Source organism: Quercus robur, chromosome 5 (assembly GCF_932294415.1).
Source record: "Quercus robur chromosome 5, dhQueRobu3.1, whole genome shotgun sequence".
NCBI lineage: Eukaryota > Viridiplantae > Streptophyta > Magnoliopsida > Fagales > Fagaceae > Quercus > Quercus robur.
Window position 1 is genome coordinate 21,042,419 of NC_065538.1, and position 26,926 is coordinate 21,069,344.

The window sequence follows — 26,926 nt, forward strand, 5'->3', positions numbered from 1 at the left end:
ATTTTAAATATGTGGGAGTTTTTTAGTGGAATGGTGGATCACGTCACTTGTCCACCATGAGGACCTTATAATTTCTCGTATGACCGGTTCTCTTGGACAAACAATCCTCCAAGATTAACTATAGCGTTAATCTTCATGATGGACGCATTTCTACTCACGAAGGTTCAAGGAAAACCCTCTATTGCCATTCTTTAGAACAAATATATATTGTATGTTTCTCAAAAAAAAAAATATATATATATATATATTGTAGAAAAATATGTGGGAGAGAAAAAAAATAGAAATTATATTTATAAATATAGAGTAGTCAAAAGACTTATAGGAAAGGGTGTAGCAATGGGTATTAGATAGGCTACTCATAACAATAATAACATATTTATCGATAACTAATAACCCATAAAAACCCAACGACTATATTATCCATTATTGCCCAACCACTATTTTTCTCATAATTGCCAACAGCTATTTTACTCATAAATTAATCCTAACAGCTAGAAAATAAATAATAATTTAAGTGTTTGGAACTCACATTCACAATAGCAGAAAATTGTAGTTTTCTCCCTATTAAGCTATTGACCCGAGGCCTTTTCATGTATCTATGGCACCTTGCAAAGTTTGTTGTAATTTCCCATATTAGCCTGATAAAATAAGAGGTTATAATCTAAAAAAAAAAAAAAAAAGGAAGGTTAAACAAGGTTCCCTTTTCTTGCTGTTATTCTTTTGAGCTCTTCTCATTCTTAGCTACAGTCTTAAGAGTGTTGTAGACTCCTCTCTCTCTCTATCTCTCTCTCTGTGCAAACAACAAGAATATTTTCAGACAGTAGATCACCCTATCTAGATTCCCCTTGTCGAAGTGAAAAAGCCTTTAGGCTTAACAAATATTACTATAAAATAAGATACAGTAGTGATACATATCGTAATCAATCTAATCTAGTTAAATCAGTTAATTGACACAAGCACTATTAATTCTTCTCATTACTTTTAGCAATAAAAATTGAAGATAAATGTAATCAGATATAGGCATGTAAGTATATAGCCCTAATTAAAAATTGTAATAAATCATTGAACCATACAAGCTTGTAAAGTCATAATCAAGTATAGCCCCTATCACAAAGGCATGTACATACATACTAGATTTTCATACATAACTTGAGTATTTTAGTATTTATCTAGCATCCAATTTTGAAATTGTGACATTATTTATTGAATAAATTTTTGGCTTATTTTCAGAAACATAACTCGAGTTTTTTAGTATTTATCTGGCATCCAATTTTGAAATTGTGACATTATTTACTGAATAAATTTTTGACTTATTTTTAAAAACATCTAACTCTTTCGTGATTGTGTTGATAAAAAATGCAGGTTGTTTCGGAGTAGATAGTTGAATAGTTTCATTTGCAAGAAAAGAAACAACATCTAGCATGGTGGGTCTATCGGTTGCTTGATCTTGTACGCATAAGAGACCAACAAGGATGCATCTCAATACTTCAGATGGAATGAATGACTCATCTAGTGTTGTAGGGTCTGTAAGCTCTAAACCTTTACCTTCATTCCATAACTGCCATGCTTGATACAAGCCCAATTATTCATAAATGTTAGCTATTAAGTTCAAAATTCCATGCATGTGATAAGAAGGGTTAAGAGGGAAACTTACATATCCTATAAGGTTGAGTACTGGATACTCAGAGTGATAGCAACTATTGTTTTTCTTGCCACTAATGATTTCTAATAGTAGAACTCCAAAGCTGAATACATCAATTTTTATTGAAACAACACCATTCATTGCATACTCTGGGGACATATAACCACTGAAATAATAATTGACAATAAAATTTAGTGTATGAACAAGCACATATATTCACTTACACACACTCATGAATAGAATTCAATTATGCATGCTTGAAAGGAAATGCATACTTACTATGTTCCAACAACCCTATTTGTGTTTTCTTCTGATCCTTTCAACCCAAATATTTTTGCCATGCCAAAATCTGATATTTTCGGATTCATCTCCTTATCAAGCAAAATGTTGCTTGCTTTTAAATCCCGATGAATTATTGTTAGCCTTGAATATTTGTGAAGATAAACGAGTCCTTGAGCAATGCCTTCAATGATGTTGAAGCGTTTTTTCCAATTTAATAAACACTTTTTGGTAGAATCTGATTCATAGTAGAAAATAATAGCAAGAAAATGATAAGTATATTAATTGACTTAGAATAAAAGAAAACAAAAATGTCATCATATAAGCAAATTTTCATAGTAATGAACATATGGCCTACCAAAGAGGAAGGAATCTAAACTTTTGTTGGGCATGTACTCATATATTAGTATATTTTCTTCTTCTTGAATACAAAATCCTAAAAGTCGGACAAGATTAATGTGTTGGAGTTTGGCAATGAGAATAGCTTCATTCTTGAACTCTAGCAATCCTTGTCTAGAACTTCTCGAGAGTCTCTTAATTGCTATTTCTTTCCCATCAGGTAATTTACCCTGAAAATATATTGTGTTTGTCACATTTTACTCACACTCCAAAATAGTATGCGTCATAACCCAAGTTACCCCAAATAAACCCAAAACCATAGACCGCATATCCATAGCAATGGGATAATGAAGGAAGAGATGGTCAACTGATTCACCATTACTCTTGCACATGAAATACCAATCCAAAATCCACACTTTCCTTTTTCGTAAATTATCAGTCGTCAAACATTTCCCTAAAACAGCAGTCTAAATAAAGAAAGCTACTTGAGAGGGATTCTTTAGCTTCCAAATACTTCTCCAAGGAAAACCATAGATAGTAGGGCCCACTAAAATTCTATAGTAATCATTAACCATGAACCCCTTATCTTTGCTAGGAAACCAACACATCTTATCATCATCAAACCCTCTTATTGAAGAACCATATATGGTTTCCATGAAGCCTGACATAGCTTCTAATTCCTGAGCATGCACACCCTTAAAGAAGCTCACATCTCAAAAGAGGACTCCATTGGAGGACTTCATAAGCTCAGCCACACTAGCCTCCTTATTCCAGCAAAATTTGAACAAGTTAGGATTACTAACAGTAAGAGATGTCTCTCCACACCAACGGTCTTGCCAAAACTTCACCCTAGACCCATCACCAGTATCATAGGGAATATGGTGTAAGAAAGAAGACCATCCCTAACTGATACTTTTCCATAAACCAACACCATATGGACCATTAACAGACCTAGTACACCAACCCCCCCTCCCCCTCCCCTCATGCACATCCATATTGCATCTCTATCACTTGTCTCCAAAGGGCATCCTTCTCAATCCCAAATCTCCATAACCACTTCCCAAGCAAGGTTTCATTGAAAATTCTTATCTTCTTTATCCCTAAGCCACCTGAAGAGATAGGAGCACAAACACTAGCCCAATTAACCAAATGAAATTTAGGTTCATCACCAAAATCGCCCCATAAGAAATTCCGCTGAAGTTTCTCAATTCAATTAGCCACACTAGCAGGTATATGAAATAAAGATACAAAATAAGTGGGTAAATTAGATAGGGTGCTTCTGATTAAAGTAACTCTACCTCCCTTGGATAAGTACAAGCGTTTCCAACCCGCTAATCTCCTCTCTATTTTCTTTAGAACCGGATTCCGTATAGTCTTATCCTTGAATTTAGCCCCCAAAGGAAGACCCAAATATTTCATTGGAAGAGTACCTTGCTTACAGCCAAGGACATTCAGCAATAAGTCAATATTATGCATTACTCCAACTGGAACCAATTATGACTTACCCAGATTTATCTTTAGACCTGACACCACCTCAAACCAAATAAGAATCATACAGAGAATCAAAATTTGTTCTTGGTCAGCATCACAAAAAATTATTAAAGTGTCATCCGCAAAAAGGAGATGAGACACCACCAAGGATCTTCCCTCCAAGTTACCCACACTAAAGCCTGACATGCGTCCTTCATGAACTGCTTTATTTAACATTCTTCCAAGAGTTTCAATCATCAAAACAAACAATAAGACAACGAATTACCTTGTCTCAACCCTCTGGAGCTACCAAAAAAACCCACAAGGAGAGCCATTAATCAAAATAGAGAAACAGACTGTAGATAAACAAAAGAAAATCCACTGTCTCCAATTAGTAGTGAAACCACTTCTTTCTAACATCTGCAAAAGAAAACTCCAATATACACGGTTAAAAGACTTCTCAACATCCAGTTTACAAACCAGCCTTAACACCGTAGTCTTCAATCTACTATCAAGGCATTCATTAGCAATAAGAACAAGGTTAAGGATCTGTCTATCCCTCACAAAAGCATTCTGAGATGTTGAGATTATATCCCCCATAACCATGCAGAGTCAGTTGGCCAAGACTTTAGCAATAATTTTATAAATCCCCCCAACAAGACTAATGGGCCGAAAATCCCTAATCTCACTTGCTGCATTTTTTTTAGGGATGAGTAATAAAAGTTGCATTTAAACTTTTCTCAAACTGACTTGTAACAAAGAAATGATGAAATACGGCCATAAGATCAAGTTTGACAATCCCCCAACAAGCTTGGAAAAAAGCCATTGGGAAGCCATCTAGTCCAGGAGATTTATCACCGTTAAAATTCTGTATGACATAAATTTTTTTTGCCTCTTTGAAAGGTCTTTTTAACCAACCTGCATTATCGCTAGATATCATTCGAAAAACATTCTCCACTTACATTATTTTATTTTCTATCAAAATTCTATCTAGCACGTGGGATGAGGCTCAAGTGCAAATTAATTGGTCAAATTGGATTAGCTAGCTTGATTAGGTCTTAAGTTTAAATGTTGAGCCTAACAAAAAATAAAAAAGAGATGGAATAGGTTAATTTAAGGTTGTAGATAGATCTAGCAAATTAAATTGGACCAGGATCCAATAACCCATCCAAACCGGAACGAAAATATAGGGTAGGTGTAATAGAAATTGTAACCGATTTTAGTCTGATTAGTTTCTAACTAGTACCCAAACTAACCTGACCGTTTCATTATCACCTTATCATAAAATTTTAAACTTAAAATTTTTATTAACTCATTTTCAATATATCTTCGTATGTTAACAATATATTAAATTTTATATATTGTAAAAAAAAAAAAATACAAACAATATTATTCGCCAACTTGACTAGCAATTATCAAACAAATGTTATTAGTGTCAGATCTGTTACCTCATTGAGGGTTTTGGTTGTAGATAGATCTAGCAAATTAAATTGGACCAGGATCCAATAACCCATCCAAACCGGAATGAAAAGATAGGGTAGGTGTAATAGAAATTGTAACCGATTTTAGTCTGATTAGTTTCTAACTAGTACCCAAACTAACCTGATCGTTTCATTATCACCTTATCATAAAATTTTAAACTTAAAATTTTTATTAACTCATTTTCAATATATCTTCTTATATTAACAATATATTAAATTTTATATATTGTAAAAAAAAAAATTACAAACAATATTATTCGCCAACTTGACTAGCAATTATCAAACAAATGTTATTAGTGTCAGATCTGTTACCTCATTGAGGGTTTTTTTTTTTTTTTTGGTAATTTCTGCACACATCTTTTTAATTATCGATTTTTTATTTACATAAAATGTTAAAATTTTTATTTTTAGAGTTGTATATATTGTATGGGTGGAGCCCTGCACTAGCAAATTAGGAACTTAAATTAAACCAGGAGTCTTAATAATTAGTAATGGAGGGTTAAACCTTAATTACCATAGACCATTCAACTAAGTTTAGTACTTTATATATATATATATATATATAGAGAGAGAGAGAGAGAGAGAGAGAGAGAGAGAGAGAGAGAGAGTTAATCTTGTAATTAGCTACTAAGGAAAGGGTATTTTAGTAACTTCCTAGAGACATGAACCAATAAGCTTAAGACACTTTGCCCAATCCTTGAGAGGACACTTGTTTTCCTTATCATGCATGTGAGACATGTAGCAAGCCACAAATTCAAGTGAGAAACTTCCCTAGCCGGCCAAACAAACCAAAATTCCTACCTCCTTTTGCTCTCATTTCTCACATAGAACTAGAAAGAGCTACAAAGCTCAAGCTCTCTCCCTCTCTACACATACGGTTCCAGCAGCAAAAAGGGGAAAGTTTCTTCACTTTCTTCTCAAGTTTTTGCTTAAAGATTCTTGCTATAATGAGGTTAGTTCCCAATCCCTCAAGACCTTTGGTAGACCCTATAGGTTAAAACTCTATTAAAAAAAAAAAAAAAAAATTAAAAGACAGAACGGCGCGAAGAACTAACCTTATAAACTGGTCCAAAACCACCCTCTCCTAATTTATTTTCAGTTGAGAAATTACTTGTAGCATCATAAATGCTTTTGAAGCTGAATGTTTGCAATCCATCTTGCCCATCTTTGCTTTGTTTCTTCACTTTGTCATGTACATTGCAAGTTATTGCATTACCTCCAAGTTCCATTACGAGCATCTTTTGTTTCTTTTTTCTCTCCCCTAATTAACATGAAAGCAAAATATAACTTAAAAAATATGTTGCTAATTATATAAAAGAAAATCTGTGGTGGGAGCATCGATTACCTTCGGCTTTTTGTTTTTTCCATTTTGAATGACATAAGAAGCACAACAAGACAATAATAATTCCCCCAACTGTCACGATGAGCCATATCCACCACCTATTTGCCGACCTTTTTTTTGAATTATCTGCATCTGGACAACCAAAATTATAATGTTCTACTAGCAATAGCATTTTCTTATCAATTACTATGCTCTAAAATGCTGGGACTACTTGTTCTTTAGAAAACAAAATAATAAGATTGATAAAATTCATTTTCTCGTCCTTCACCTATACGGGCTTCAAATCTTTTAAGATTCTTCTATTTGTTTTTATATATTTTTTAAGTAAGGACTCTTTATCCATAATTTTAAACAACACAACTTTAATAATTGAAACTCTTATTTAGATACTTTGTAGGTGGGTGACTGCAACAAGGATATTTAGTAAGCCAGAGCGAGTGTAACTTTAGGACCAACCAGTGAAAATTAACAAAGTATCGAAAGTCATTTAATTATTGTTTGATCTCATAATATTGTGTTATATAAGATTTTGAGATCTTATAATTTTACACATTACTATTGTAAGTCTATTCTATACATAAATTATTCATTAGAATTGTGGCAAAATTGTTTAAAACTTAAATGATTGAAAATATAATTTAATAAATAAAAAAAAAAAATATATCTTATGATAAAATATATACTCATAAGATAAATGTCTAATACTAATATTTAAAAAAAAAATAGTATGATATTAAATTAGTATAATAGGAGAAGGGGGATTGGATTTGGCAAGAATGGTTACCTAAAATTACGCTTTTAGCTATACTGATGGGCGGCTTGCTCTTCAGTGGGACGAGAAGGGGTGTGAATGGAGTTATTAAGCCCTCGAATAGCTCGTTTGCATCAAGTATACTCTGCTTGTCCACACCGAATAAATCGGCAATTGTAGAGATGTCATTCCCCCAGTAATCATATATGTAAGCAAGTACTTGAAGCCACTTGCCGTCTGATTGGGCGTGGGACAAGCGCACCTGAGTGGGACATTTACATTCACGCCCACGCCCAGAGTCTCATCTGTATTAGAATTCTCACGCATTATGGCATGGCAAGTGGTGAGGCCCTGGTAGGTGTCGTTGGCTATGGTGAAAAAGGTGTCGGACAGCCGCACCTGGTAGGAGCTGTTGTGCTGGTAGTACTCTTCTCCCAGACATGAACAATCGACAGGGATGATGGTCTGGGTGTCGGTGGGGATTTTCTGGGAGATTGTGATGTTGTTGATTTCGGCAATAAAGGAAAAATCAGCGCCCAAGAGGGGGGCGATGGACAGTGGAGAATCGTAAGCAGGATTAGATCGGAACGTGAGTTAGGATTCGCAACTGGTTTCGACGCCGTTGCATTTAAACCCATTCGTGATGTTTAGGTCTTGGTTGCAGCTGGTCGTGTACAAACCTACGTAAGGTTGTTGGGCTTTTGATGGATGTTGTTGCAGCAACACGACCAACAACAAACTGGAGCAAATGTAATATAAATTATATTTCATCATTGCTATTAAGTTAACAAATGGATATGCAATACAATTGTGCTGAGTTGAAGATGAAGATGGAGATATGATAGAGGTAAAAGAAGTGCATAGTGGGTAAACTATTGCGGGAGACCATCAGGCCGCGGCTGCCAACTTAGACTTTTGGGTCTTAACCTAATTAACAATTTTTTTTATTGCGGGAGGCTGTCAGGCTGCAGCTCATAACTTAGACTTTTGGGTCTTAACGTAGCGTAGGTTTAGGTCACAAATCATTTCACAATTTTGACATAAAAAATTCTGAGTGGTCGCTCATGACTTTTTTTTTTTTTTTTGAGAATCAGGTCGCTCATGACTTAGACATCATTACTTTTTTTTTTTTTTTTTTGAGAAAGAAACTGATGGATTTTATTACTAAAATTCAACTACATCCAATTGTAAAATCGAACCAATATGAGATGAGACATCTTCCATCCATACTTGAAAATCTGGTATGCATAATGCATTTTTAGCCAGACTATAAGCAACTCCAATGTAGTTTCTCTTAATGTGAGAATACAACAATCCTTCTCTACGAACATGTGAAAGCCTAATACAATGAAATAAACTTGCAAAACATTTAACATCACGACTAAGTAAACCAAAGGATTCCAAAGATTGCGAATTTGCATTCAAAGTGTTTATTGCAATCTCTGAAACTCCCTCTGGGGTGACATCTTCCAAACTCAGATCAGCATCAAACTCTAAAGCCTTCGATATAGCCAAAGTTTCAAGCTCTATGACAGTTAGGGCGAGAGGGATGATAGAGAAACTAGGGGTGGCCTAGCACCACACCAGGTTCAACCTGACACTTTAGACATCATTACTTTTAGTAATAATATGTGGTACTATATATATATTTTTCTCCTTAAATTTTAATCTTGAGTTGTCCTTGTCTCCAATTTTTAAGTTTTGTTAGTTTAATAATGAGTTAAATTATTTTTTTGAAAAATATTAAATAAAGTGGGATTAAAGAAAATCATAATAAAGTATTAGATTTGGTTATTGATAATAATAAAAATAAAATTTGGGTTTTCTTGTATAAACAAATATGTCATGAAGCTTCCAAGAAGCACCACTCCCAAGTCCTACTACCTACCAACGTGATAGCACATTGCAATGTTTTTGACTTTTCGGCCTGTTTGGGAGATGAGTTCTAGCAACTTTTTTCACATTTTAAATAACATTACGTACATTTTCAGACACTTTTTCACCTACACGTATATTAAAAACACCTAAACAACATAATTCAAGCTCATCTCCCAAACACCCCCTTATATTTCCAAGAGTCTCATAGTCATCTCACTTAATCAATTTGAAAACTCTCCAGAGTCCAGATGTAAGCTCTAAACTTTGAAGTTTTGAAGAACAAAGAAAGAAAGCTTCTGCGCCCGCACGTGATAGCACATTCCAAGTTTGTTTAGCATCAGTTTTAGCTTTTATTTCTTATGTACATCTTTTTAAAACTTAGGGTCCGTTAGTACGTGTGTTTAAATAACAGTTTTCAGTTTTTTTGGAAATACGTGTGGGTGGAAAAGTATATGGAAATACGTGTAATGTTGTTTAAAAAATGAAAACATATGTTTGAACTCACGTACCAAACAAGGACTTAATGTTTTTTCACTTTTTTCAATTTTTCTAGGGTACAAGTATATTTAAGCACACTTTTAGCAAAAAGTTAGATAAGTTGTTACTTGATAATAGCTTAAAAGTACAATATTATCTTAATTTTGGTAGGTATTTTCACATCTATTTTGTATTTATTCCCACACCTGAGAGTTTGCAAGTTTTCTATAAAATATACTCATTATGTGTATTTTTCTCTCGTAATAGATCCAAACTAATGAGCTAAGCATGCAGACATCAAGCCAAGAGAATTCAAGGGTGAAAATCAATTGAGAAGTGGCTTTTGAAGAATTCAATGAGTCACAGATCTATGGAAACATAAAAAGAAAGAGAAAAATTCGTTTGAGCCAAAGATGGAAAAAATCCTGGCATCGAAATATTCTGACAAGTTTTGGTATTTTGGCCATATCTTTTGACTCCAATATCAGATCGACTTGATTTTTATAGCAACAGAAAGAGAACTTGAAGATCTAAAACTTTGTAGTTTACCAAAACTTCAGATTCTGCCGTATTAAAGGCCAAAACCGACCCGAAAGTTGACCCACTGTTGAAAAATGGGAATTAACATTTTATATTTTCCTTTTTGGGAAGCATGTTGTAGAGAGGGAAAATTTCCGACCTATCACAAGTTGACACGTCACATTACCAAGTCCACAAAATACAACCAATTACAAAGCACCACGTATTGCTGCTAGGTTTTGCTATCACTATTCAGAAGCCAACGGAAAATTGCCAAGTGTCGTGCAAAAACTAATCACGCATCAGCGCACGTGTAAGCGATGACACAAGCAGCCTGGCACGTGTAAGCGATGACTTAATCAGTCCAGCATGTGTAAGCGATGACACAAGCAGTCCAGCACGTGTAAGCGATGACATAAGCGAACCAATCAGGCTGTGACATGTGTCACCAATCAGACTCCGCCACGTGTCGCTCACCCACCTCCAAACTCCTATAAATAAAAGCCTTCCTAAGATATTTAGGAGGACCAAGATTCAGAAGTGAAGAAGCTCTGCAAAGATCAAGCCTCAAAACCTTCAAGAACTTCAGCCCCAAAATCGGAGAACATTCGAAACAGAATCATCCAGATTATCTGCCTAGATCCTAAAGTTTGTGGGAATCAAGCCAAAAGTGTCCGAAAACATCAACAAATCACAAATCAGTGAAGCTCTACGGATCCAAGCCTCCAAAGCCCCGAAGAACTTCCCACCATAAACCTTCGAAGAACACACGAAGAACATGAAGAACGCGAAGAACAAAAGATTTCTAACAAGCTCATAGCCAAAGATTCATTGTAATTCTATTTCAGCAATCTTCGATCCATCCCTCAACCAAATTGAAGGATATTTTGTGTTCAAGTCAAAACCACATTACCACAAATCCAATCAATAAGTCTTGCAGGGAGATCGAATCAAATGATAACTCTTTTGTAATTTCAAAGAATTGTACCACACAATCATCAATATAAATTCGCATTTGTGAAACTATTTTACTTGTTTGATTTATTTCAAACTAGAAATTTAGTCGCTTACAAATTCTGGCACGCCCGGTGGGACCTCTCTGCCTCTCATCTCCTTCTTCTTCAAAGAAAGAAATCTTCATCATCTTGCTACCAACTCCAATGGCCTCTAGCAAGAACATTCAAGCTTTAACAATAGCTGCTTCAACTAAACTTGGTACGACTACCACCAACCATTACATTGGTGTAATCAATTGTAGCCAACCCAAAGCAAACATCAACTTCAATTTCAATCAACCAAGGAAGCCAAGGTCCAGACAATCATCTCTTTAGACCCTCTCACAAGAAACAAGTCATTAACAAGGATATCTCTACCTTGGAACACCTCATGTATGGGGGCAAATCCCCTTCTTCCTACACAAGAAGTTGGTCGCACGATTTCTCTCCCATCAAAGGGAACCCAAAGATGAGATTCCACGTGCTTACATCAAAACACTTTCTTCTCCATCATCTTGGGAAGTTGTGTCAGTCATGATGACTAACACCTCTACCATGGAAGAAAAGATGGCCGAAATGGAACAAAGGATTGTCCTTCTCACAAAAGCACTTGAAGATAAGGACCTCCAAATTGCAACTCTAATGAACAAGCTAGAGGTACAAGATTCGGGTGAATCAAGTCTTGGCCCTGAGCACCCACCTGGCTTTACTTTGAAAGGAGAAAACGCTAGGGTTGATAAAGGAAAAGGAGGTGAAGGCACTTCTCAACATGGACATTCCACCTCAATGGCCTCGATATCTGTCCAACAACTGCAAGACATGATAACAAATACCATTCGAGCACAATATGGAGGTTCTTCTACAAGTTCTCTCACATATTCAAAACTCTACACAAAGCGCATTGACAACATGAGAATGCCAAATGGGTATCAACCCCCCAAGTTCTTGCAGTTTGATGGCAAAGAAAATCCTAAGCAACACATTGCTCACTTTGTAGAAACTTGTGAGAACGCAAGGACTCAAGGAGGCCTTCTTGTAAAGCAAATTTGTCCGTTCACTCAAAGGAAATGCCTTTGATTGGTATACAGACTTAGTACCTGAGTTAATCGACAGTTGGGAACAACTCACAAGAGAATTTCTAGACCAATTCTATAGCACGCGTCGCACGGTGAGCATGATGGAGCTTACTAATACCAAGCAATGGGAAAATGAGCAGGTGGTTGATTATATCAATCGATGGGGTTCTTTGAGTTTGGATTGTAAGGATAGACTTTCTGAAATATCTGCTGTAGAGATGTGCATCCAAGGCATGCATTGGAGACTTCTTTACATCCTCCATGGGATAAAACCCCAAACATTTGAAGAGCTAGCAACTCGTGCGCATGACATGGAGTTGAGCAATGCTAGCCGCGGAAATACAAAACCTCCCATACCTGAGGAAAACAGAAGGGAAGTAAGGAGGAATGATAGGAATGCAAAAGTCAGCCTCAAAGACCCAATGGTTGTTAACACTGCCGAAGCCAAGGTTCCAAGAAGAGGAGCAAATGCAAATGAAAAACGACTTGAAGGATGGCAAAAGAATGAGGTGCGTCGCCTGAGTTTTAAGGAACATGAGCAAAAAGTATATCTGTTCCCCGATGAAGATGTGCGAAACATCTTAGAATAACTATTGCAATTGAAGCTGATTGAATTGCCAGAATGCAAGCGGCCAGAAGACATGGGGAAAGTTGATGACCCTAACTGCTGCAAATATCATCGCATCATTGGCCACCCAATCCAAAAATGCTTCGTTTTCAAAGAACAAATCATGAAGCTTGCCAAAGAAAACAAGATTGATCTAAACTTTGATGAAGTTGTTGGGTTAAACCACATGACCGTTGCTTGTGATGTACTTCCAACTCTTAGGCAGGGGGCAAACACCAACCAAGCTCACAAGTTGATCGACAATGATGATGGCATAAGGATCGGCCCCATCAATGGGAAGTTCCTCAAACGCTTCTATGCTTTAAAATCAAGAATTGCTCCTTGGTAAGAGTTTAAACTGCCCACTGTAGCATTGCAAGAGTACATGATGTCTTCTCATTACCCTTGAAAGCGTACCAATAAGGAGAAATTAATCCTACTTCATGTCACCAATTGCGAGTGTGGCGTAGTGGTTCGATGCCCGTGTCTCCCTTGAGGCCAAGGTCTCGGGTTCGATTAGTGGTGATACCCACTATTACACATTGCGCCCCCTTTTTGCAAAAACACATAAGAAAAAAAAATTTTGAAAAAAACAAAAAAAATAATTATAATAAAAAAAAAAAACAAAAACCATTTGAACTACGTGATGACTTGATCCCTCTCCGGGGTACGTAGGCAACTTAGTATCTTTTGCTGAGTTTAGTCACGCACTAAAAAAAAAATATTAAAAAAAAATAGAAAGAAAAAAATCATCCAAAAAAAAAGAAAAAAGAAATTATCAAAAAAAAAAAATCATCAAAAAAAAATCTGTTGAACTACGTGATGACTTGATCCCTCTCCAGGGTACGTAGGCAGCTTAGTATTTGTCACTAAGTTTAGTCACATGAAAAGAAGAAGGATGGACAATCTAACTTGAGGAGTTTTTCAACAGTCATCAATGCGCTTTTAAGGTCCCTTTGGTTGGCAAGGCATTGCTTAAAGACAGACGACTGTTTAATAGGATGATCAAAGGTCGTTGTAGTAGAAAATGAAGACGGTAAGGAGTTAACGTTGCTTGAACTTTCTTTGAAATGATGATGAACATAAGTTGATGCTTGGTTGTGGAGTAAAACAAAATCTCCAACTTCTTTTGCAAGTCTTCATGGCATTGCCCATCTTCAATGGATATTCTCCCACATTTCTGAAGTATGCTTTGCATCACTTATCTCTTGGGGGCATCTTCTTGTACCTTGCAAGTTTAAGTTACACCATTTCTCTTCTAGGTTATGCCATTTCATAACTTTGAAATTAGAACCACATCATCTCCCTTCTGAGTGGTGTCGTTTCACATTATGTCTCTGAAATCTAGATGACGTCAACTTCCTCCGAAATAATGATAGATTATATATCTGAAGTCGGTGTGGCATCATCTCTCCTCTATGGGCATGTTCGTGCAATGTCAAAATTCTTGGTAGCATGTTTCAACATCTTCAAAGTCTTGGTAGCATGCTCTGACATCTTCAAAATCTTGATAAGGACTCCTTGCATCTTCAAGATTTTGTTGGCAACTCCTTGCATCTTCAAAGTCTTGATAAGGACTCCTTGCATCTTCAACATCTTGTTGGCATTTTTGAAATCTTGATGTTTGGCTACAGTGTTATGCACCCTTGATGTCTGAGCTATATTGCCTCTAAAAAATTGGCGCGACTTCAATACGAGTGCAAGTGCTAATGTGGAGTGTTGTCGTGGCTTCATGGCAAAGATGAATGTTGGCACGGCTTCGGCGAAAATGGAGTGTTGACATTGCTCCACGGCTTCAATGTAAATGATGATGCAACTTCAAGTGCTAATGTGAAGTGTTTTCGTGGCTTCATGACGAAAATGGAGTGTTGACATTGCTCCACGACTTCAATGTAAATGATGATGCAACTTCAAGTGCTAATGTGGAGTGTTGTCGTGGCTTCATGACAAATATGAGTGTTGACACGGCTTCGATGCGAATGAAGTATTGACGTGGTTGCTTCGATGCGAATGAAGTGTTGAATGTTGGCATGGCTTCAGTGCAAATGAAGTGTTGACATTGCTTCATGACAAAAATGAATGTTAGCATGGCTTCAGTACAAGGATAAATGCTGGCACGGCTTCATGGTAAAGACTCTTGAGATGGCTGTGTTTAAAAGATAAGTATTGGTACAGCTTAATTGCCAAGGGAAGCATGCTGCATAACAAAAACAAGCAAAGAAAAAAAAAAAAAAAAGGAAGTTAGTACAAACAAAGCATATTGTGAAACTAATATATATATATATATATATATATATGCATTATTTCTTTACACTTATGGTATTATATCACCCACTGAGATTCGCTTGTACAAAATAGTGTATGTCCTGGGTGGCTTTATATAGGGATCCTCAGAAGTGAACAAAAAATGTAAAAAGTTAAAAGTACCATATTTTCAAAAGGGTGACGTACCCATTTGAAAAATCAGAAATGTAAAAGCTCATAAATGTATCATGCTGTCAGAAAGAAAAAAAAAATTACACTAGACCTCAGAAACAACCTATTGGCCTATAGAGAGGAAAATCTATGACACTAGACTGTGAATGAAATTCTAGGCCGCCAAAGGGAAGTTTCTTGTTCTACTGTGTCACCAACCCCTTGAGAACAGCAGAGACACTTAATGGTTACCCTAGAACCACTCCCTGCTCGGATTGTCAAACGTTGTCAGAATGGCCACCGCCAAAGTAGACCAAGGTGGCAACAAGTCCAATAATGCCTGCGGTGTCCCATTTCGGGCCGGCGAAGGGAAGTTTCTTGTTCTACTGTGTCACCAACCGCTTGAGAACAGCAGAGACACTCAGTGGTTACCCTGGAACCACTCCCTGCCTAAATTGTCAAATGTTGTCAGAATGGCCATCGCCAAAGTAGACCAAGGTGGCAACAAGTCCAACAATGCTTGCGGTCTCCCATTTCGAATTTCTAAAATTTCTGACAAGATTTCACAAAAAATCAACCCACAGAAATCTTCTAAGGACTTTGATGTACAAAACCCAGAAAGATCTTCAGCAACGGAGCCACCATGCACTGCCACGGACTCGCGATGACCAGCGGTTTAGTCCTTCAAAACTGTGCATATCTGTTTATGATTTCACAAAATTGACTATACCATGGTCTTCTATGGCCTTAGATCGACAAAGCCCAAAAATTTCAGGCCCAACGTTAAACCACGTGCCTCCGGCGACATCGGCGTTCAAAACCTCCCGTTCACGCGCTCCTACACACTGGCAAACTCTCAAGCGCTGGTGCTGACGCACGGGACAGAGAAATGACGTCATGGATGACGTCATCCTCCATTACCCGGTCTGACCCATCTTTCCAAATGACCCGGTTTGACCCGGACCGACCTGCAAATCTGACCTGGTCCGAACTGCCCACAAAAAAAAATAAAAAAGAGAGAAAATGCTTTGACCAATTGGACCTTTGACCTTGATCGAAAAGTCAAAATTTTCAAAACGGACCTGTCCTTCTCAATTTTTCAAGTACATTTTGATTTTGGGACCCGTTTCTTCATTCGAAGCTCAGAAATTGTGCAAACGTCCAATTTCCAAAAAAGTTGACTTTTGTGCAAATGTTGACCAAATGTCAAAATTTTTAAGATGGACCTATCTTGCTCAATTATTCGCGTACATTCCAATTTTGGAGTCCGTTCCGTCATTTGAGACTCGGAAATTGCACAAATGACTCGATTCCAAGTGTTCAAAACTTAGGCTCTCAAGATCAAAATTTGAGATTCATCCACTTGGTTTGGATTCCCTCAAGGTTATTCTCAAGACTTCATCAAGGCTTCCCTTTCGAAGTACAAATGAACTATCACAAGTGTGTCTTGAACTTGAAATTACACTGGGTGATTAGTTCAACCTACCATTCCCATTCAGTGCCTACCAGTCTTCAACCTACCATTCCCGTACGGTGCCTACCGTTCCCATCTATCGTTCTCACCAAAATTTCTTAACTACCATTCTCAACTACCTATCTACCATTCTTCGTCTCTCTACTATAAATAGGAGGGCCGGGTTCATAAAAAACTCATCAAAAAAAAGAAATACATTGAATCATGAAATGAAGATTTGCTTCTTTCAGATTTTCAAGTCCTCCTTTTGACAGCCATTTCTCACTATGGCCTCATCATTCTTAACACCTAGCAACCGATATTGCTTCATAATTGGTTTGAGATCAACCCTCTCATGGTTCGGTCGAAACCCTCTTTACAACATCATTGTAGTTTCGAGATCCAAACAAATTTTGTTTCTCCACTTAACGACTACATTTGTCCATAAAATTTCTCATAACATAGCCTGTATCATTGTTCCTTGTAGTCTCAGATCTACTTAATTAGGAGATCTAAGGCCAACTAAATCTCTCGTACCCTAGCTCAAGGAGCTTCCTAACTGCTTTGGGAACTCCATAGTCCTTCTCAAGTTGTTTGGTCTTACAGCAAAGGTAGAGGTTCGGAACAAACAGCAACTTGTTTGGTTTCCAAACCAAGTTCACAAGTTAGCTCCATCTTTCATTTTTCTGTGCTTTTCCAACAAGTGGCAGTAGGTGAAGATGGTAAAAAGTGTTGCGGTATCCTACAAATTGTCTTCTATCCAACACTTGAAACAACCTCCAAGGCACCAGCTCATCAGAATTCAGCCTTTGGTGCCAGTAAATGGTCACCAAAGCCTTATTCCATGTCCTCATCACTATGGGACCCAAAGGTCATTGTTGCTGGTACCTCAAAACTCACTTTCTGGAATTACTCCAACTTAAAATCAACTCGAGGAATTTCAGAAGGTACTCTTCTGAAATTACTTCAACTTAACGTCCGTCGGCATGGTCCCATCACACAGGCACATTCTATAACTCGCCGCCGGACCTCATTCAGCATGTAGTCAGTCCCATATCCAAAGGTGTACTTCCCATAAACATCTACACCAGAAATTCCCCAACATATAGGGCCAGCACCATGGTGGCGTATGTTTCACCCATTCGCTTTGCTTCATCCCCATCTTCTTCACCACCAACACCAGCATACCCAGAATCCATAAGCTTCTGAAATTACCTCAACTTAACCTAAGTGAAACAATTACGCATGCGCATTCAACTACTTTCCCACATGTCCTCGCTATAATTCAAGGTATATTCTTCGGAAATTACTTCGCCTGGACTTCTTAAAAACACGAGGTTAGCCGCATGACTCTACATGTTGTACCCAGCCACCATTCTCTCATCTTCCCCATCTTCTACACCCTGTGATTGTCGCCAACGATCCAAAATACTCTCCTAAAATTACCTCAACTTAACCTCTGTTGAAATGAGTCAATCTTGCAAGTACATCCAACTTCTTGCAAATAACTTTCCCCCTCACCAACCCACTTCAAATACCATAGAACACTCTTTTGAAATTACTTCAACTTAACCTCTGCTGAGAAGGCTCCATCACGCGAGTACATTCAAATACTCGCAGACCCCTTTTCGGTCTTATCAAAGCCTTTCATATGGGTGGGTCTACTCTTCGGAAATTATCTCATCCTGCTGAAAGCTCCACCACCTTCAACTACTTCACTTAAAGAGTCAAATGTAAAAATCCATTTTCGAAACTCATTCCCACACCACACTTCGAAATTGTGTGCGTGAACGAGTCTCGAGGGGGCATTTATAGAGAGGGAAAATTCCCGACCTATCACAAGCTGACACGTCACATTACCAAGTCCACAAAATACAGCCAATTACAAAGTACCACGTATTGCTGCTAGGTTTTGCTATCACTATTCAGAAGCCAACGGAAAATTGCCAAGTGTCATGCAAAAACTAATCATGCATCAGCGCATGTGTAAGCGATGACACAAGTAGCCTTGCACGTGTAAGTGATGACTTAATCAATCCAGCACGTGTAAGTGATGATACAAGCAGTCCAGCATGTGTAAGCGATGACATAAGCGAACCAATTAGGCTGTGACATGTGTCACCAATCAGACTCCGCCACGTGTCGCTCACCCACCACCAAACTCCTATAAATAAAAGCCTTCCTAAGACATTTAGGAGGACCAAGATTCAGAAGTGAGAAGCTCTGCAAAGATCAAGCCTCAAAGCCTTCAAGAACTTCAGCCCCAAAATCGAAGAACATTCGAAGCAGAATCATCCAGATCATCTGCCTAGATCCTAAAGTTTACAGGAATCAAGCCAAAAGTGTCCGAAAACATTAACAAATCACAAATCAGTGAAGCTCTACGAATCTAAGCCTCCAAAGCCCCGAAGAACTTCCACCACAAACCTTCGAAGACGAAGAACACACGAAGAACATGAAGAACGCGAAGAACAAAGGATTTCTAACAAGCTCATAGCCAAAGATTCATTGTAATTCCGTTTCAGCAATCTTTGATCCATCCCTCAACCAAATTGAAGGATATTTGTGTTCAAGTCAAAACCACATTACCACAAATCCAATTAATAAGTCTTGCAAGGAGATTGAATAAGAGGATAACTCTTTTGTAATTTCAGAGAATTGTACCACACAATCATCAATACAAATTCGCATTTGTGAAACTATTTTACTTGCTTGATTTATTTCAAACTAGAAATTTAGTCGCTTACACATGTGTTTTAGGGTTTTGAATGTTGTAAATATTAAAGGAATAAAAGGGCAGCCACATTTTTTGGCTATTGGGAAACCTTATTTTTCATCAATTTATAAGAGTTTTATTTTCTATGAAGGCTTAAGAACCTAAGCTAGGGTTAGGGGTGAATCCCCATTGTTGTAAGTTGTCCACTATTCAATCCAAGCAGTTCTATTTTTATAATTGTTTTAATAAATTGATATTTGATTTCTAATTCTTTCATAAGTCTATTCTTGAATCTTCTTATTGTTAGAATAGGGCCTTATAATCTCTGATAATAACTTAATTTTGCATATTTATATCATTATTAGAAAGAATTATCATACTTATTTTGAGTTAATTCATGCATTTTATATTTGGTTTTGGAATAATGTTGAATAATCAATTTTGTGTTTGATTGAATTTTAATGCGTGAATTTGTATTTTATAGGAGAATGAAATTAAATGAGCGGATTTGTGCAAAGAAGAAGACTAATGGACTTTACTTTTACAAGGGCCATAATGAAGTCAAAGTAGGCCAAACCAATGAAATTTGAGTCCAATTGGAGTAAGAAATCAAAGGAAATTTGCACCAAATCCAAGTCCAAATCAGATTAGGATTCTAGCCTGCACACCAATTAGTATTTTGGGCATAACTTTCGGCTCAAATGTCGAATCGAGATGATTCAAGTTGGGCTGGAAAGTTAACTTAAAAGGGCTACATTTTTGTAGTTTACCAAAAGTCCGAATTTGGAAGTTAAATGGGCCAAAACCTCGGTTAAGTGAAGCCTAAAAACCTGGGATTTCTCCAAATGAGAATTCAACTTGTAATAGGATTTCTTGACTTATTGACTTTATTATAGACTTTTTGTGCGTGACAAATATAACAAAGTTTCAACTTGTTTATTACATGTGACACCCTGACGTGGACCTACTTAGGTTTTATGTCAAAGGAAACTCGTGTCTTTTTTTCAACATTCATTGTTAGAAAATTCTGCACTGTTCCTGTGTGTGGATGGCATGTGGGACTTATTTGGTGGAGTATGTATTGTACTTTTCACCTTGTTTGGGTATTTATTGACTAAGAAAAGAAATTTTGATCATGTGAAGTTCTCTTACCACTGACCTTACCTAACTGATATTCATAAGTTTTATCTGGCAAGTGCTTTAAAAATAAACAAGAAAGAGATAATAAAAAGATGTAGGGGTAGCGCTTAAAAAGATCAAGTTACAAGTCAAATCTGATGGCTCTAGCCGTATGCAATTGGTTATTCTGTATTAACATTCAATTATTGGTATGATTAATTTGCTTAGAGAGCATCATATTTCTTTTGTAAACCATATGCTAACATTAAAACTCTTTGACTTGGGGTGTTGGGTGTGTAAATTAATAACACTCAAGACGAAGATAATCAAATAAATTTTAAACTACTGTACGCATAAAACCATATACATAGACATATATACTCTGTGATTCTCTCGAAAATGAAAATGTGACACACATATGACATAACCATCTTGTTAAAATGGGATATAAATGTTGCTCCTAATAGTAAAAATTTACTTTGCGGCAGTATTGGTTGAAACTTGAAATTGAAAGAAGCAGGTTCCTTCACCTTGCTACCATCTCTGAAATTGATACCCTATTTGATGAACAATTTTCTGGTCTGCATTCAACAATTCCTGCCTCTGGCATATTCTTCCCAAGAAAAAATGCTGGTTGTTTTGGTGCACGTAGCTTATTAGCTTCATTATATATCATAAATATCACATCTAATATGGCAGGTCTATCAATTGGGCTTTCTTGAACACACAAGAGACCAACATGAATGCACCTCAAAACTTGATCCGTGTGATTTAAATCACCAAAAGTTGGATCAATTAACTCCAAGCCTCTACCTTCTCCCCACAACTCCCATGCCTGAAACAATTCCAAGACTTGTATGAACGATAAGATGTTTATAGACAAAATAAGGTTAGTTTCATAGGAACTTACGTATCCAATAAGATTGAGTGGCTGTTCAGAATGGTAACAACTATAATTCTTCTGACTACTCACAATCTCCAACAATAAGACTCCAAAGCTAAAGACATCTGATTTTGTTGAGAAAACTCCCTCCATCACTTACTCTGAAGACATATAACCACTGAACAATTGAACAAACTTTGTCAATCAATGATGGATTAAACACATGCATATAAGCACATTCATATCCGTGCACTTAGTTGTAAAATGATTTAATCACTCACTATGTCCCGACAATCCTGTTTGTATTTACTTTAGAATCATTTGACCAAAATATTCTAGCCATATCGAAATCTAATATCTTTGGATTCATCTCATTATCAAGTAAAATATTACTGGCCTTCAGATCTCTATGAATTATTCTAGATCTTGAGTAGTTATGAAGGTATAGAAGCACTTGAATGATCCCTTGAATGATGTTGAAGCGTTTCTTCCTATCTAGAATATTCTTTTTCATAGGATCTGTAGTAGTACATATGTGTGAACAATTGACAAAAATCAAAAGAAAGATAATTTAACTAAATTGTCAAAATTTGCTAACCGAAGAGGAAAAAAATCAAGGCTTTTATTAGGCATGTATTCATAGATAAGCATCCTCTCCTCTTTATGAATTAATGCTGTTAGGTTTTAAATGTTTAGAACAATTGGCAAATCGTGAACACAAACTTGTCTAGATATAGATCTTAGAGTCTATAGGTTTTATTAGACAATGCTCAATGTGATTCAAGTCAAGATTCAAGAACATACAAGCTGCAGGAAGAAGATTTCATAATCTGTCTGGCTCGACCGATAGAAAGACAGACTCGACCGATTGAAAGTCGTATCTGCAGAATTTTAATTAAGCCTAAACAGCAGTTTAAGCCCATTTAGGATTAGGGTTTCTAATCTACTTCTCCCAGTATATAAAGGAAACCCTAAGCATGTTTTTGTGTGGCTTTTCAGAGAGAAAAGAGTGTGCCTCTTTTGTATTTAGGGTTTTGTTCCTAAAAAGCTCTCTTAGGTCTTCTACCGGTGCTATTCCTTGAAGAATCTCAAGATCCGGTATTGTAGAAGTTGCTGCCTTCTCTTGTCATCAAAGGTGTTGATGATCTAAACCTTCAAGGGTGGTCTTGGAGTCACAAATAGGAGAGTTTGTGTTGCTAAACCTTTGAGTGGGATCTCAAAGTCACAAACGGGGGTGTTTGTGTTTTGCAAAAGCCAAAGAAAGAAGGAGGCCGTGGATTCGGAGCTTGCACGTGATCGTGTCAGTAAGTTCTACTGGTTGGTAGCATTAGGAAGTTGAGCGGGGGTGCTTGGAAGTCCTTTTTTATAAACTTCGATTCTTTCTAGGGGATTTGCTTTTTACCTTGAGGATAGCTAGGTTAAATCCTCCCCAGGTTTTTTACCGGTTTGGTTTTCCTGGGTGATCATATCGTGTGTTATTTATTTTCCGCTGCTTTGCATGATTTGATCTTTTATTGTGATAACCTAGACTTGTTAAATTGGACTAAGTAACAACTTGACTAATTACCTAGGGTTAATCCAATTGTGTTTTAAGGGGTCTAAAAACCATCAAATGCAACATCCAACAATCCTAACAAGATTAGTGTGCTGCAGTTTGGCAATTAGTATAGCTTCATTCTTGAATTCCAAAAATCCTTGTCCAGAGTTTCTTGAGAGCCTTTTTATTGCAGCCTCTTGACCATCAGGCAGTTCTCCCTAAATAGGAACTAATTTGTCCCAATCTAACAACTTATGTTTGATTTTTCCATCATTTTATCAAAAGTCATGAAGTATACCTTATAAACAGATCCGAAACCACCTTCTCCAAGCTTACTTGTAGATGTAAAATTGTTCGTGGCTGCTGCTATGCTTTCAAAGCTGAAAAATTGTAACTCATGGCTGTTCTTACCATCTCTTCTTCCTAGCTCATGTAATAATATATCTTTCTCTCTGTTTTTCTTCCCTATTAATTCAGTCAAGACAAGCTAAGAGATGACTCATTAATTTAATAATTATTTAGATGTATATAATTCAAATTATCGCTGAGGCATTACCGAAAGATCTAAGTTTTTCTTGTGTCACATAGTATATGGATCTGAACATGAGTACAATGAGACCACCTAATGTTTTAATGGTGATCCATATTCGTGGTTTAGCTGCATTAAAAATGGAAAAAGATTAAAAAAAATATATACATTTAGAATCGCCAAAAACAGAAAATGAAGAAAGAAGTTTAATACAGAACGATATATAAAGATAGAAACTAAAAATATCACATTCAAACCAAATTAAGTCATTATGACTAAGAGAATACCTGTTGCACGAAATTTTATCCATACAAAATAGTATAATAATGCCAGTATGAATAGTCCTCCTATTATTGCAGTGATGATACACAGGAATAATACTCGCGATCCTGCACCTGCAGCATGAACAGAGAAAAGTAGAGCTTTTATTGATTGTGCTCAATGCTTACATTAACTCAGATAAGAAAGGGGTATGTGCAGGACTTATAAAATCTACAACAAAATTAAATATCAACTTCAAAGCCAAATTAAGTCAAATGAAATCCTTGTTTTGAATTTAAATTAGTAAATCAGAACATAACTATGGCAAATTAAATTTGATGGAGAGTTAAACCAGTGGCTCTGTCCATTGTGCAAGCAAGATAAATGGAAATGGCTGAATGTATCTCACTCACTTTATTAAATAACTCAATTTAGTCTCCTACATGAACACATGTCATTAGCCTCAGCCAATTTCGTGGAACTTATATCAGAGTTTGTCGTCATAGAAAGTATCTATTTGAAGACGTACAAATTCGGAATAATAATTGATCTTTTAAGTAAACTGACTGCTTTTACTGGGAACTGCAATTCAAGAACGAGAATGTGTAACAGCCTCTTCTACCAACTAGTAGCTCATTGAATCTATCAACAATATTGGCTAAGACCCTTATCTTGACACTAGGCAGCATTGCATGTGTATGAAAAGAAAAAAATATAGATGTTACCAAGTAACGAATCTAAAATGTACACAGAGGCAAATAATAATGATTCTTCTGAACATTTTTACAGTAAATCAAGGTGAGGTTGTTTATGAGGAAGACCAAAATAGTTTGCATATCTAATTAAGAAATGTGTGACAGACCAATCACTAAGAGAGACAAGTGTTATACATAATGTACTGTGGAGCACAATTAAATATAGATGCTTCTAGGCCGAAGATATCGGTGAATACTTTTTGAGTACATTTCAAATTATCTTTTGGCTGTCACCTAAAAGGGGAAATTATAATAACTGTGCGGGCCTTAGCTAGAGAAATCATGCTTACCCATGGCAGAGAAATGACTTTTGACACACTTTCACAAATTTGACACGAGTCCTACCTCCCAGCCCCTTAGTAACATGTACTAAAAACTGTTAAGGCAACTGGTCAAGACATAAATTTCCTTATAATAGATTTCATCAATTTCTCTGCTCTCAATAATTAGATAAAAGGTTACAATTTACAGTTTAATAGAATTTCATTTATAAATTAATTATGCAAAAAGTCAATTAGAATTTATTTATCTATAATTGAACTAAACTTTATTGTAACTTCAAGTAGGATCCAAAAACTGAACAAAATATTGTCATAAAATGAGAGTTTAGATAAGCATAAAATTTATCAGAATGACTTGATGTTTTAAGATTCATAATATTTAATAAGAGCAAAGGCCCTAACATAACTTTTATCTTTTGAGAATAATATATCTAATGCATCAAATCTGTATTTGTTAAGTAAGCTTACCTTATAAGCTTTTATACTTTTATCATTTTACTTGTTAACTATCTTTTTCCCCTTTATAAGCTTTGACAATGATGCAGACTTACCTTTGGATTCAAAATCAAAAGGTGATTGGCGGACGTATATATTTCGGTAATCATTTGAATTTTTCTCCACGAACTTTCCCCATGCAGACTATGCAGTGCCCCAAATCTCGCAGCCAGTCTCATCATCATTTGTTGAAGCATAGGCATCACAATAACAATAGTTCATGCACATGGCCTTACAGTCGTTTATAGTAAGTTTATCCCCTTTATTAAGAATCCAAGTATAATATCACAGCATGTAGCAGCTACTAATGTGATACCACAGCATGCAGCAGCTACTGATGAGAGATGCCTTAGCCAAGCTGCAAGGGTACCAGGCAGAGGCAGTGCAGGAGTGGCTAATGACAAGTGTGTTGATCAAGCCACGAAGGCAGCTGTTGCTGATAAGGAGTGAATCTCTCAGAGCACAAGCATTGCATCAAATGGCTTGATAAAAGCAGAAGTATTGGAAATGCTTGAAGCTATGCCAGATCACGATTTCTTCATTTAACAGCATTAAAGAAAGTTAGTTCCGTAAATTCAGGAGTCCTTTGATGCTGGATTGCCACGTGTACAGATTCTAGAAGGTTTCAAGTAACAGATTTTGGCGCCAATTGTAGGGCGGTTATGTTTACTGTGTATATAAGAACAGAGTATAGTGTTGTATAATTAATTCATTCCATTTTCTTGTAATTCACTTCTCCATCAATGAAAGCTCTCAATTTTATTTAGATTCTCTAGTTTTACATGGTATCAGAGCGACTAGCACAGTTAATACTGATTTCCTAGTCTTGATTCTTTGATTACAAAAGATTCTCGTTTACCAAACAGAAATCTCTTCGAGAAAATTCTTGAATTGTGATTCACAGAGACTCGATTAATCTGTGTTGGTACTGTGTCTTGAAGAATCTTTTGTTTTCTTTTCAAGTTTCATTAGAAGTTTCATTCAAGCTCGAGAATAGCATCAATGGCTTCTGGAGAAGGAAGTGACTCTGTTCCTGCACACAACCAATCCACGCAGCAAATCCCTCAGTCCAACACAGAGACCAATTCTCCCAATCAATTTTTCCTTAGTGCTAGTGAGAATCCAGGGAATATCTTAGTCACTCAACCACTTTTGGGAATGAGGAACTATCAATCTTGGTCTAGGGCTATGGTTCTAGCATTAACCGCCAAGAAAAAGATAGGATTTGTGAATGGTAAAATTGCAAAACCTGAAGATGATTCTCCTCTGTACGAAGATTGGGAAAGCTGTAATACAATGGTGCTTTCTTGGTTGATCAACTCTATGCATGTTGATGTATCAAGTGGTATCATGTATTGTGAGACTGCAAGGGAGATGTGGCTTGAGCTGCAACGTGTGTTTTCACAGGGAAATGGACCAAAGATTTATAATCTTCAACAGGAAATCTCACAGATAACTCAGAATCAATTATCAGTGACTGAGTATTACTCTAAATTCAAGAAGCTGTGGGATCAACTGATTCATTATGAGCCACTACCAGCTTGTACTTGTGGTGCAATGAAGATTCTAAGCATTACTCATGAGAAATCCTATGTAATGAGATTTCTAATGGGGCTTAATGAGAAC

The 26,926-nt window shown here is 36.6% G+C and overlaps 1 protein-coding gene across 1 annotated transcript; it reads right to left on the bottom strand.

Annotated features, from left to right (window-relative positions):
* Nucleotides 1-20,864: 20,864 nt before the first annotated feature.
* Nucleotides 20,865-22,292, bottom strand: LOC126725484 (G-type lectin S-receptor-like serine/threonine-protein kinase CES101). Its single transcript, XM_050430247.1, has 2 exons — nucleotides 21,470-22,292; nucleotides 20,865-21,394 (listed from the first exon to the last, which is right to left on the bottom strand). Exons 1-2 carry the CDS (start codon nucleotides 21,593-21,595, stop codon nucleotides 21,086-21,088), a joined length of 435 nt encoding a protein of 144 aa, XP_050286204.1. The 5' UTR covers nucleotides 21,596-22,292; the 3' UTR covers nucleotides 20,865-21,085.
* Nucleotides 22,293-26,926: the final 4,634 nt, after the last annotated feature.